General features: G+C 39.6%; 1 protein-coding gene across 1 annotated transcript; it reads left to right on the top strand.

Annotated features, from left to right (window-relative positions):
• The first annotated feature begins 1,270 nt into the window (after positions 1 to 1,270).
• On the top strand, positions 1,271 to 13,107 carry LOC136178917 (uncharacterized). Its single transcript, XM_065953349.1, has 7 exons — positions 1,271 to 1,365; positions 9,971 to 10,289; positions 10,596 to 10,656; positions 10,820 to 10,918; positions 11,471 to 11,494; positions 11,580 to 11,893; positions 13,090 to 13,107. Exons 1-7 carry the CDS (start codon positions 1,271 to 1,273, stop codon positions 13,105 to 13,107), a joined length of 930 nt encoding a protein of 309 aa, XP_065809421.1.
• The last annotated feature ends 446 nt before the right edge of the window (positions 13,108 to 13,553 follow it).

Raw genomic sequence — 13,553 nt, forward strand, 5'->3', positions numbered from 1 at the left:
TAAGGCTATCATTATCAACATCCACATGGATATTGAAGTCACCTACAACAATTATTCTATCACTGCTAAGGACTAAATTTGATAAAAAAAATCTGCAAATTCAGTTAGAAATTCAAAATATGGGCCAGGAGGGCAATAAACTACAACAACTAGAACTGGCTGAAAGGTTCTTGAGACTGGATGTGAAAGACTAAGAACGAGGCTTTCTAAAGAAGAAAAATTCAGTTTTGGTCGAGGGTTAACTAGAAGACTAGAATTAAAAATAGCTGCCACTCCACCACCTCGTCCGGTGTCTCGAGGTATATGAGTACTAAAATGACTGGCAGGAGTGGATTCATTTAAACTAACATATTCATCTGGACACAGCCAGGTTTCAGTCAAACAAAGTAAATCAATATGCTGATCTGATATCAGATCATACACTAAAAGAGATTTGGATGCAAAGGATCTAATGTTCAAAAGTCTGCAGTGAATTTTCTGATTTTTTTGCAAAATCGTATTCGTAGTTCGTATGAGATTTTGACGATTTACGCCTTTTTTTTCTACGTTTGGATGACTTGGGTCTGGACCGGGGGACAGACACAGTACCTATAGTATAACTGCAGTTTGATTCAGAATTACAGCTATAGTGACTGGGAGACAGATCTAAGGGAGGCGCAGAGAAGACTGCAGCTCTGCCTCCTGGTCTGAACTCTGTCTTGTTGTCAAGGTTTTGGACTAATAACCTCTGCTATGTTTCTAGATAATAGAGCTGCACCGTCCAAAGTGGGATGGATGCCGTCTCTAGCTAGCAGACCAGGTTTCCCCCAAAAAGACTGCCAGTTATCTATGAAACCCACATCGTGTGCTGGACACCACCTCGACAGCCAGCGGTTGAGTGATGACATGCGGCTATACATGTCATCACTGGTCTGATTTGGGAGGGGTCCAGAGAACACTACGGAGTCCGACATCGTCTTAGTACACACCGACTCCACATTAACCTTAGTGACTTCCGACTGGCGTAGTCGGGAGTCATTAGTGCCGACATGAATTACGATTGTATTAAATCTACCTTTAGTTTTTGTCAGCAACTTTAAATGAGATGCGATGTCGCCCGCTCTGGCCCCGGGTATACACCTAACTATGCCCGCTGACTTCTCTAGCTTCACGTTTCGGACTATGGAGTCTCCAATAATCAGAGTTTTATTCTCTGTGTGTCGCTGAGTGGGGAAAATTTGTTTGAAACGTGAAGTGGTTGGTGGGGAACCGTGTGCTTCGATTTTCGACTATGCTTCCCTCGGACAGTAACCCAGCCACCGCCTTCCGGCTGCTCGGGAGCTACCGGGGAGGAAGCCAAGCTATGTCGGCCCGCACCGACTACAGGTGGCTGGCTAACTACTGCTGCATACGATGACTCTGACTCAATGGTGCGGAGCCGTCTCTCTAACTCAGACACCCTCGCCTCCAAAGCGAAAAATAAACTACATTTCTTACATGTATCATTATCACTAAAGGAGGACGAGGAGTAACTTAACACCTGACACGTAGAGCAGGAGAGAGCAGGAGAGGGAGAGACAGAAAAAGAAGCTAACTGCTAAGCTAGGCTAAGAGTAGGTAGCTAAAATAAACAAAACTGTGAAGCAGGTTTGTCGCTAGAGAGAAAGAGTGCTTTTGGATTTCTTCTGTTTGTCTGAATGTACAGTGTGTTGGAAACAACAGTCGTAAGAAACTAGACAAAATGAACAATTAAGCTTTTAGCTCTAACGATCAGCACTGAACAACACAGTACAGGAAGTGATGCAATACGCTCACCCGTAGTACGTAGCACGTAGCACGTAGCAGCTGCAATGGGAAATGTCCCGCCCCTTTTACCATATTGGGAATGCAGCCATTCTGGCTCCGTCCGAGGGGAGCATAAACATGAGCACCTTAGCACTACTGTGCTACCGCAGGCTACGGCATATTGTTGGCGTGCTACAGAAGTTAATGGGCGTGCAACATGAGCTGCTGGGCCACAACGAGCCAATGGGCTTAGATCAGTGATATCACACTGACAAGACGTCACACTGGCAAAACATTTTCGAGGGGGGCTAGAACCAAGCGTTACATGCAGCTAATGCTGCAGCTAACAGGAGGACGTAGGAGTAGCCGCGTTTCCGTGGACTTTGAATTTTTGCAAATAGATGAACCTAAACATGCACAGGACACTTGGAAAACACACTAAAGAGCATATAAAACCAGAAGAAGAAGAATATGGGACCTTTAAGAGAAATGGATCTTGTAAAACTGTTCAAAACCTTCATAGAGTACTCACAAAAACCTGCTTGAAGTCCCTTTTATACACAATTGTAATATTTTTTATCTCCACTAGAGGCAACATAATCAAGGGGAAGATCACCACAGCACTCTGTTCAAGCATTCATATGTAACAGCTGCTGTAAAGTGAACTATTCTCACACTTCTGGCTGAACATCAGATCAGGTCTCCTGTAGGTTCAAACCTTGTTGTAGAGATGGAACTTTGGCTGTGGATTATTCTGGCTGCTCTTCTATTTGGTGAGAAACTATAGCATAACACATTTTTTTTACTCCTCACTTGTTTGTGTGTCTGTTCTTAAGGCTATGTAAATTATTTAACCTCAATCCTTTTTTTCATCAATCAACAATTCATCTTTTATTTTCTGTTCTCTTCTCAGAGTGTAAAGGAGAAGACAGAGTGATCCAGCCAACAGAAGATGTATTTGCTTCTGAAGGAGACACAGTCACACTTGGTTGTACATTTGAGACCACTGACCCATATCCAAATTTCTTCTGGTACAGACAAAAAATGGGTGATTTCCCAAAGTACATGTTGAGATGCTACTCAAAAGACGTATATAAAGCTCCTGAGTTCCAGACAGACAAATTTAATGCTGCAATCAACGGGACATCAGTTCCTCTGAAGATCCAGAAGCTTCAGCTGACTGACTCTGCTGTGTACTACTGTGCTCTGAGGCCCACAGTGACAGGAAACACCACAACTCTGTACAAAAACCTCTGGAGAGAAGACAACACAATACTACACAACATCCACTAGAGGGAGTCACACACTGATAGACTTTAGTTGTATATGTTGATACAGTCTAGATTCTTTTCTCTCATGATACAGTTGTGATAAAACTCTTCAGAAATGAAAATGATTTGATATGAGTCTCCTCCTACTGACTGCAGAGGAGCCTTATGACAGAGAACTGGGTCTTTGTAATATAACAATGAGTAAGGTCTTTAACCTGCTCTTTTGTAAAGTGTCTTCAGATAACATTTGTTATGAATTGGTGCTATACAAATAAAGATTGATTGATTGAGTTCAAGTTCTAAATAAGGTGTTCATCTGGCCCCGCCCACTGAGGCAAACCAATGAGATTGTCTGTGTCTCCAGAGCAGAAAAGTTTGAGGAAGTCAAATTAAAACCATGTCAAAGTAGAAGAGAACATCTGTGCAGCACAGAGGCTGTTTAGTTTAGATGAAAATTACTCATCTGCTGTCTGTTTGTCTTCAACAACTCCAAAGACATGCTGCTTTACCTCTTTTTACTTTGCTCTCACTTTATAGGTGAGTGTTACAACACACATCAAACTCTAATTTCACCTGCTGTTTAGACCAGATATCTGAACAACTATTTCAAAGTAGATGTTTATCTGTGGGAGCTACAAATTCCACTGATAGAAAAAGACTTTTGTTTTCTTCATGAATCTCAAAATGATCAAAGATGACTGATGAAGTAGAGGACTGATTTTCAGTCTCTTGATGTCTGAATCTCTTGCAGACTAACAGACATGTATAATACTTATTTTGCAGCCCTGGGCTCCATGAACAGCATAAACCCAGAAACAACTGAAGAAAAGGTTGAAGAGGGAGGAAACATCAACCTGACCTGTACATATGATGGTTTTATTAACAACATCCAGTGGTACAGAGAAAACCAGAGATCCAGACCAGAGTTCCTGCTCTACATCACAGAGGGAGGATCGATTCATCCAACAGATTCTGATTTCTCAGCTTACATTAACAAAACGGAGAAACGAGTAAATCTGGAGATCTCCTCTGCTGCACTGACTGACTCTGCTGTGTACTACTGTGCTCTGCAGCCCACAGTGACAGGAAACACCACAACTCTGTACAAAAACCTCTGGAGAGAAGACAACACAATACTCCACAACATCCACTAGAGGGAGTCACACACTGATAGACTTCTATGGTATGTCATGATGAAGGCTTGATGTTTCTCAATTCAGAAATGAAACTAGTTCAACAGATGAGTCTCCTCCCAATGACTGCAGAGGTGTTTGATGACAGAGAACTGTTTGATTCCAGCTGTGAACATCAGACCAAACTCTACTCACAAAACTGAATCATACTGAACATTCAGTTACAGCATCTCACCTCTACAAACATGGAACAACTTACTGTTATTTTGTTCTTCTCAGCTCTCATAGGTATGTATGTAATAAATGGACAGTGTGTTGTGATTTTGAAAATAAAGAGTATTTCAGTTTGGACAGCAGTCGTTATTATCACATTAAATATGTTAGATGTAGATTTATGTTTACTTATTAAAAGATTCAATGACATGTGACTTTGAATAATTTATTTTACTTATTCTTTTTTAGGTGTCAGCTGTGAAGAACTCACTCCAGTTAAGAATGAAGAGCACAGTTTAGAAGACAGCACCGTCACTCTGTCCTACAGTTACTCCAAACAAGCTGATGGCAATGATTATTTCTTCTGGTATCGACAATATCCAGGAAAACAACCACAGTTCATCATGTTCATCTCAGGGTTGAACTTCACAAAAACAGCAGAATCTCTGAAATCAGAGAAAAGGTTTTGGACACGACTCTCTGAAGAAAAGGATCGTGTTGATCTACAGATCTCCTCTGCTGCACTGAATGACTCTGCTGTGTACTACTGTGCTCTGAGGCCCACAGTGACAGGAAACACCACAACTCTGTACAAAAACCTCTGGAGAGAAGACAACACAATACTCCACAACATCCACTAGAGGGAGCATCAGACCGAAACAACTCAGCACCAACTCATACTAGTTCTTCCTTTACAGCACCTCACCTCTGTAAATGTGGGAGAACTCACAATGGCCTCCAGTTAAAAACAAGTTCAAGTTTTAAATAAGGTGTTTCTCTGGCCACGCCCACTGAGACCAAGGGCCCGTTTCAGAAAGAAGGTTCAACAAACTCTAACTCTGAGCTCTGAGTTGATTTACCCTCAGGTGGGAAACTCTGAGTTTTGGGTTCCAGATCAGCTGATTTGAGTTAAATCAACTCTGAGTAGGTTCACTCGGTGTTCAGCGTGTGCACCACTACTATAAAAAGACAACATTAATGGAGCCATGGCAACAGGTGACAAAAAAGAGATCCTCTTACTTTAACCATCTGGAAATATAACCTATTAAATCTTCATGCAGACACACTACAAATATAAACCACTTTTAAGAAAGAAAGAAAAAGTAACACTGCTGCAGCAGCACAGGAGAGAAAGAAGTGGTGAAGGAGAAAACTGCTGCTCGCGTCAGCATGTAATGAAGTCTATTCATCTAATATTTAATCTGAATAATAGTTTTGCAGATAAAAACCAGAGTAATGGTGTTTAAACTAACATTTATTGACATGAAGATGCAATTAAGTAAGAGAAAAGCGACTTTAAAACAGAACAAAATGAAATAGGCTATAAGAACAAACTATGCTCATGGTGGGAGCCAACCTTATTTTATTCATATTTGACAAAGTAAACTTAGCCTAATTAATTTGAAAGTGCATTATCAAATGTTCTTTTTATACGCTATAGCCTTCCTAACATACAACATTAAAACAACCTGGATTTTTATTCAGACAAAGCGGTGAATCTTCACTAATATTCACGTGATACGGACTGAATGAAAGAATGAGGAAAACCCAGTTTCCCTCATGTCATGGTTAACTGACTCAGTGTTTGTTAAAAACCTGCTTACTGAAACAGGCCCCAGGATTAAAGTATTTCAGAATATCCAAACAATACTTGACATAAATATACAATATCTGAACAGTACGTCTGATATGTTGCTTTTTCATATTAATTCTTTAGGGCAATTCATCGATAGTTTGGTATCAAATTTCTGAATAAATTATCCCTGTAAACATCTAGAAACACATGATTGATTACTGTGTACCACATGGTTCAACCCTGTGTCCTCATTTCTTCTTTATGTGTTGACTTTGATATTTTAAAAATGATTTGATCTATTTTCATTTGTGTAATAATAGTAAGAATGGATTATATATAAATTCATTAACATGTGCATCAGGTTCAGAACATTTTAAATGTGTTCCAGTATGCAGTTCAGAGACGCGTTCCAGGATGTCACTTCTAGAATTTCTGCACTACATTTTTACAATTCCTCCAGGGGGAGACATTATTGACCAGGTAATGAACTACTGTGTTCAAACATTATATTAATACCAGCTGCTGCTGTAAAGAGAACACTTCAACACAGTGAACATTGAACATCAGAGAGTTCCTCCTGTTGGTTTAAACCTGGTTTTAGAAATGGAAATTTGGCTTTGGATTATTCTGGCTGCTCTTTTCTTTGGTAAGATATAAAGCACAACATGTCTTCAGTGTTTTTAAGTTCTGAGCAGAAATCTATGAACATTTGAATTATTTTGTTCTTGCAGTAAGACCGAACAACTGATATTTTCCACTGTCTCATCTTCTCAGTCTCTTGAACAATATTTAATCTAATGGCTTCATTTTCTCTACGTTTTACAGGACTAACAGCTGGAGACAAAATCTATCCTGCAGTCGATGAAGTCAGTGGAACAGAAGGAGAATCTGTCACACTCAGATGTAACTATGAGACAACATACGATGATGTTTACCTCTACTGGTACAGACATCATTCTGACCTCCAGGCACCTCTGTTTATACTCCGGAAAGGAGCCAGAGATTATAGCAATTATGAATATATTCCAGATAAACGATATGAATCTCAAACATCACGCAGCTCAACTGAACTGACCATTAGAAAGCTAACCCCTGAAGACACAGCTCTCTACTACTGTGCTTTAGAAACACAGTGATACAAAGTGTAGAAGAGGCTGTACAAAAACCTGAACACAGATAACTGACTACTCTTCAAAGAGGAGGGAAGTGGGATTCAAACCACAGCTTCATGTCAGATGGATTCTGATGATTCCTGTTTGATCAGAGTCTCTGTGGTTACAGCTGCTGATGACAGTGCACAGGCTGCCTGTTGCAGTTGCTCCTGTTTGTTTTTTTACTTTCTAGTACTTTACTGTCAGAGTCAGAGGGAGTATCGGGAGTGCAGCTTGATGTGCGTCATTAAAATGCGGTTGCATCAGGATGTTCCCGACAACAACGTCTCTTTGGACCAGGATGCCAGAAAACAGAAAACACTACAACTCTGTACAGAAACACAAGCTGACATGATGACAACCTGCTGCTGGGAGCATTTCCTAAATGTTAAAACTGCAATTTCAATCTCCACCAGAGGGCGGCATTACTACTGCAGCAATGAGTTCAACCCTTCTTGAAAAAAAAACTGTTGTTGAGAAGAAAACAAATCACAGACTGAATGTTGAACATCAGAGAGTTCCTCCTGTTGGTTTAAACCTTGTTGTAGAGATGGGACTTTGGCTGTGGATTATTCTGGCTGCTCTTTTATTAGGTGAGAGACAAAGAACATATTCTGATTACTCTGTACATGTTTGTGTGTATGATTCTCAGGCAAGTTAACTAGAATCCTAAATATTCATTTATAGAATCATTAAACAATAAATATCCTCTTTCTGTTCTCTTCAGATTGTAAATTTGAGACCTCAACGACCCCCTATTTGTTCTGGTATCGACAAGAAATGGGTGATTTCCCAAAGTACCTGTGGAAAGGTTATGCAGGATTGTCACAAAATGCTCTTGGGATCTCAGAAGACAGATTTAATGCAACAATCAACGGGAAATCAGTTCCTCTGAAGATCCAGAAGCTTCAGCTGACTGACTCTGCTGTGTACTACTGTACTCTGCAGCCCACAGTGACAGGAAACACCACAACTCTGTACAAAAACCTCTGGAGAGAAGACAACGCAATACTCCACAACATCCACTAGAGGGAGTCACACACTGTGAAACTTCAACTGTAGGTATGGAGATGTTGGCTCGACTGTTTTGTAGTGATGATAAAGAGGCTCTCTGACAGGAGATAAACTAATACTACTCTGAATATAATATTAATTATCTACAAAGTACAGCTTGTTTATCATCATATCTACTCTGGTGTTTAATTTTACCACTGTTGAAGTGTATCATTTAAATAAAGTAACTTAGTAAACAGCCTGCATTACAGATTCTGGTGTTGATTTCTTTTGTCTTCATATTTATTAAAGAAGTTTCTCTTTTGTTCTTTGTGGGCTTTAATTTCTTGAGGTGTTCCACAGGGTTCATTCCTGGGTCCTCTCAATTTTTAATTATATGTTGACCATAATATTTTTAAATTATTTGATCAGGTTTCCTTTCTTTTGGTTTAGATTAATTGGTCTTGTAAAACTGTTCAAAGCCTTCATAGAGTCCGGACAAAAACTTGCTGGAAGTCCCTTTTATACACAATTGTAATATTTTTTATCTCCACTAGAGGCAACATTATCAAGGGGGAAGATTACCTCAGCACTCTGTTCAAGCATTCATGTGTAACAGCTGCTAAAGTGAACTATTCTCACACTTCTGGCTGAACATCAGCTCGGTTCTCCTGTTGGTTCAAACCTTGTTGTAGAGATGGAACTTTGGCTGTGGATTTTTCTGGCTGCTCTTTCCTAAGGTGAGATAAAAAGAACTACACATATTAATGATTCTATTTATTAAATAAGTAAACTGGAGTTCAGAGCAGGAATCTCTGAACTGTTGACATGTGTCTGTTCTGACTATAACTATAGAGTTGACACTATTCACTGTCTTCCCTTCAGCCTCACTAACAATGTTTAGACTCATGGTGTCCATTCCTACACTTTTTACAGGATCAGCAGTTGGAGACAAAATCTATCCTACAGTCGATGAAGTCAGAGGAACAGAAGGAGAATCTGTCACACTTACATGTAACTATGAGACAACATCAGAATATGTTTACCTCTACTCAATTGAAATGACCATGAGAGCTAACCCCTGAAGACACAGCTCTCTACTACTATGCTTTAGAAACACTGATACAAAGTGTAGACGAGCATGTACAAAAACCTGAACACAGATATCTGACTACTCTTCAAAGAGGAGGGAAGTGGGATTCAAACCACAGCTTCATGTCAGATGGATTCTGATGATTCCTGTTTGATCAGAGTCTCTGTGGTTACAGCTGCTGATGAGACACTGAGGGAGGATTCACATGAGCATCACATATATAAAAGAAAATGAGTCTAGAATATGAGCCAAATCAGTCACGCTTTAGAGGGGCCAGTCTACTGAGCTTCTCATACCACTCGTATGCTGACGATACCCAGCTCTTCCTGTCATTTTCACCAGATGACGTTACAGTCTCAGAAATAATTTCCTCAAGCCTCAAACCACAAATCTGTACAAAAACACAAACTGACAAACTGCTGAAAGCCGTTTGTACACAATGTAATGCCAAACTTTGAACCTCCACTAGAGGGTGAATGCTTCTGCACTGTGTTGAACCACTCTGTTGATAAAAACTGTTGCTGAGAAGAAAAGTAATCTTTCTGTGAATGTTGAACATCAGAGAGTTCCTCCAGTTGGTTCAAACCTTGTTGTAGAAATGGAACTTTGGCTGTGGATCATTCTGGCTGCTGTTTTCTTTGGAGAGAAAGAAACTATAGCATAACAATTGTTTATGACCTTCTATTTTGAGTGTTTGTTCTTAACGCTAGGTAACTTATTTAACCTGAAGCCCTTTTTTCATTTATCAACAATTAATCTCTTCCTCTTTCTGTTCTCTTCTCAGAGTGTAAAGGAGAAGACAGAGTGATCCAGCCAACAGAAGATGTCTTTGCTTCTGAAGGAGACACAGTCACACTTGACTGTAAAGTTGAGACCACTGACACAACCCTCTATTTGTTCTGGTACAGACAAGAAATGGGTGATTTCCCAAAGTACCTGTGGAAAAGCTATGTAGGAATTTCAGAAAATGCTCCTGGGATCTCCGGAGACAGATTTAAAGCTACAACAAACGGGACATCAGTTCCTCTGAAGATCCAGAAGCTTCAGCTGACTGACTCTGCTGTGTACTACTGTGCTCTGAGGCCCACAGTGACAGGAAACACCACAACTCTGTACAAAAACCTCTGGAGAGAAGACAACACAATACTCCACAACATCCACTAGAGGGAGTCACACACTGTGAAACTTCAACTGTAGGTATGGAGATGTTGGCTATGTTAACCTATGATTATTTCATTCATGATACAGTTGTGATAAAACCTGTAAGGAATTAGAGTAGTTTAAAGAGTCTCCTCCTCCTGACTGCAGAGGAGCCTGATGACAGAGAACTCTTTAAATCAAGCTGTGAACATCAGACCAAACAGCACACCAAACTTACTCATACTTGTTCTTCACTTACAGCGTCTCACCTCTACAAACATGGAACAACTTATTGTTATTTTGATCTTCTCAACTCTCATAAGTATGTATGTAAAGGAAAATGTGGGTGTTTAGGGAAATAATATGTATCTACATTTTAAAAGAAGTTGAATTAAAACAATAGATTTTTGAGGTGTGATGGATTGTGTTGCATGAAGAGTTGAATTTCAATAACATACAATTCTGTATCATATCTTCTTTTCTAGAATCCAGCTATGAAGAGCTCACTCCAGTTAAGAATGAAGAGTTCAGTTCAGAAGGCAGCACTGTTACTCTGTCCTACAGTTACCCTGAACTGTCAACTGGTGATTATTTCTTCTGGTATCGACAACATCCAGGAAAACAACCACAGCTCCTTGTTGGTCACGGCGCTTCAGGAACGATAGGAAATGCACTTAGATCAGGATTAAAGATTTCAGTGGAGCAAAAAGAAATCAACATGAACATCTCCTCTGTTGCACTGACTGACTCTGCTGTGTACTACTGTGCTGTGAGGCCCACAGTGACAAGAAACAACACAACTCTGTACAAAAACCTCTGGAGAGAAAACAACACAATACTCCACAACATCCACTAGAGGGAGTCACTGACTATAAACTGGAATCGGTCAGGAGGGTAACTTACAAGACAGATCATTAAAAGTTAGCAGAGTGTCAGTAAAAGATGATCAGTGTAAAGTTGTCAGTCGGGGAATAACACAGGGCTGTGATTGAGACCTGTCTCTGTGATCAGGCTCCTCCTTCTAATCCTCTAACTTAGAGTTGATGTGGACTAAACACAGAGATCACAGCCTTCTTTATACTCTCTGTAACTCAGAGTTGTTAGCACTGCAGATATGATGTCTCTGGTTATCTCAGTGTTGCTGGCTGCTGTGTGTCTTGGTATGAACTCAGTTTCTTTGATATCAATCCAACACTGACATGATTCTTTAACAACACACTAATACTATTTGTTACTGTTTTACAGAATGTATGGCACAAACAGACAACGTGCTGCAACCAGAAGGAGATGTGACTGCTACTGAAGGAGAGGCAGTAACTCTTGGCTGTCAATACAACAGCAGTTCATCAAATGATTATCTCTACTGGTACAAACAAGATGGAAACAACAGCCCCAAATTCATACTGAGCCGCTTTAAGATTGGAGAAGGGAAAACAATGAAAGAGTTTGAGGAGAGATTTTCATCCAATCTGGATTCTACTTTAAGATCAGTTCCTCTAAAGATCCAGAAGCTTCAGCTGACTGACTCTGCTGTGTACTACTGTGCTCTGAAGCCCACAGTGACAGGAAACACCACAACTCTGTACAAAAACCTCTGGAGAGAAGACAACACAATACTCCACAACATCCACTAGAGGGAGTCACACACTTTAAAAATCTACATGCACGTGTTGACGCGGTCTAGATTATTCGCAGTGGATAGAAACATAAAATGGATGTACTCAGGATAAAAAAGACTTTACATTTTTATTAAACATAAAATCTTCATATCTATTGAAATGTATGCTTAAACCAATGGACCAGTTATTTTGTTACCCACTCTTTTCTTGGCATCTTCTACATTTCCAGAACTGTCCAGGATTAAAGTATTTCAGAATATCCAAACAATACTTGACATAAATATACAATATCTGAACAGTACGTCTGATATGTTGCTTTTTCATATTAATTCTTTAGGGCAATTCATCGATAGTTTGGTATCAAATTTCTGAATAAATTATCCCTGTAAACATCTAGAAACACATGATTGATTACTGTGTACCACATGGTTCAACCCTGTGTCCTCATTTCTTCTTTATGTGTTGACTTTGATATTTTAAAAATGATTTGATCTATTTTCATTTGTGTAATAATAGTAAGAATGGATTATATATAAATTCATTAACATGTGCATCAGGTTCAGAACATTTTAAATGTGTTCCAGTATGCAGTTCAGAGACGCGTTCCAGGATGTCACTTCTAGAATTTCTGCACTACATTTTTACAATTCCTCCAGGGGGAGACATTATTGACCAGGTAATGAACTACTGTGTTCAAACATTATATTAATACCAGCTGCTGCTGTAAAGAGAACACTTCAACACAGTGAACATTGAACATCAGAGAGTTCCTCCTGTTGGTTTAAACCTGGTTTTAGAAATGGAAATTTGGCTTTGGATTATTCTGGCTGCTCTTTTCTTTGGTAAGATATAAAGCACAACATGTCTTCAGTGTTTTTAAGTTCTGAGCAGGAATCTATGAACATTTGAATTATTTTGTTCTTGCAGTAAGACCGAACAACTGATATTTTCCACTGTCTAATCTTCTCAGTCTCTTGAACAATATTTAATCTAATGGCTTCATTTCCTCTACTTTTTACAGGACTAACAGCTGGAGACAAAATCTATCCTGCAGTGGATGAAGTCAGAGGAACAGAAGGAGAATCTGTCCAGATAGACAACGACAGTCACAGTGAAATATATGTCTTTCTCTTTAGGATCCTCTGAGGAATTAGTGACACCATTCAGAGAAGTAATGAAGTAATGAAAATGTGACTCTCTCCTGCAACTATTCTGGCTCTGCCAACTACCTCTACTGGTATCAGCAGAAATCAGGTTCATCTCCACAACATCTCATTGGAGAATATTCAGAAAAAACAGAGAAGTTGTCTACTAGACATGACAAACAATCTAATGAGTTTCATCTGGAGATCTCCTCTGCTGCACTGACTGACTCTGCTGTGTACTACTGTGCTCTGAAGCCCACAGTGACAGGAAACACCACAACTCTGTACAAAAACCTCTGGAGAGAAGACAACACAATACTTCACAACATCCACTAGAGGGAGTCACTGTTCAAACATACTTTTCATAGTCTGATTGAAATATCAAAACTTGAGCTTTTCTTACATTTCAAGGAGGAGCACAGTTTCGAGTTAAGACGTCACTTTTTATCTGTTAT

The sequence above is a fragment of the Labrus bergylta genome, chromosome 4, assembly GCF_963930695.1.
Source record: "Labrus bergylta chromosome 4, fLabBer1.1, whole genome shotgun sequence".
In the NCBI taxonomy this organism is placed as follows: Eukaryota; Metazoa; Chordata; class Actinopteri; order Labriformes; family Labridae; genus Labrus; species Labrus bergylta.

Excerpts from the sequence above, each read along its gene's own strand:
- LOC136178917 (XM_065953349.1), top strand. The coding sequence starts at position 1,271 with ATGCTTCCCTCGGACAGTAACCCAGCCACCGCCTTCCGGCTGCTCGGG. Across the intron at positions 1,366-9,970 it reads TCGGCCCGCACCGACTACAG|CTTCTCAGAGTGTAAAGGAG; the intron begins GTGGCTGGCTAA and ends TCTTTCTGTTCT. Across the intron at positions 10,290-10,595 it reads CTCTGAGGCCCACAGTGACA|CGTCTCACCTCTACAAACAT; the intron begins GGAAACACCACA and ends CTTCACTTACAG.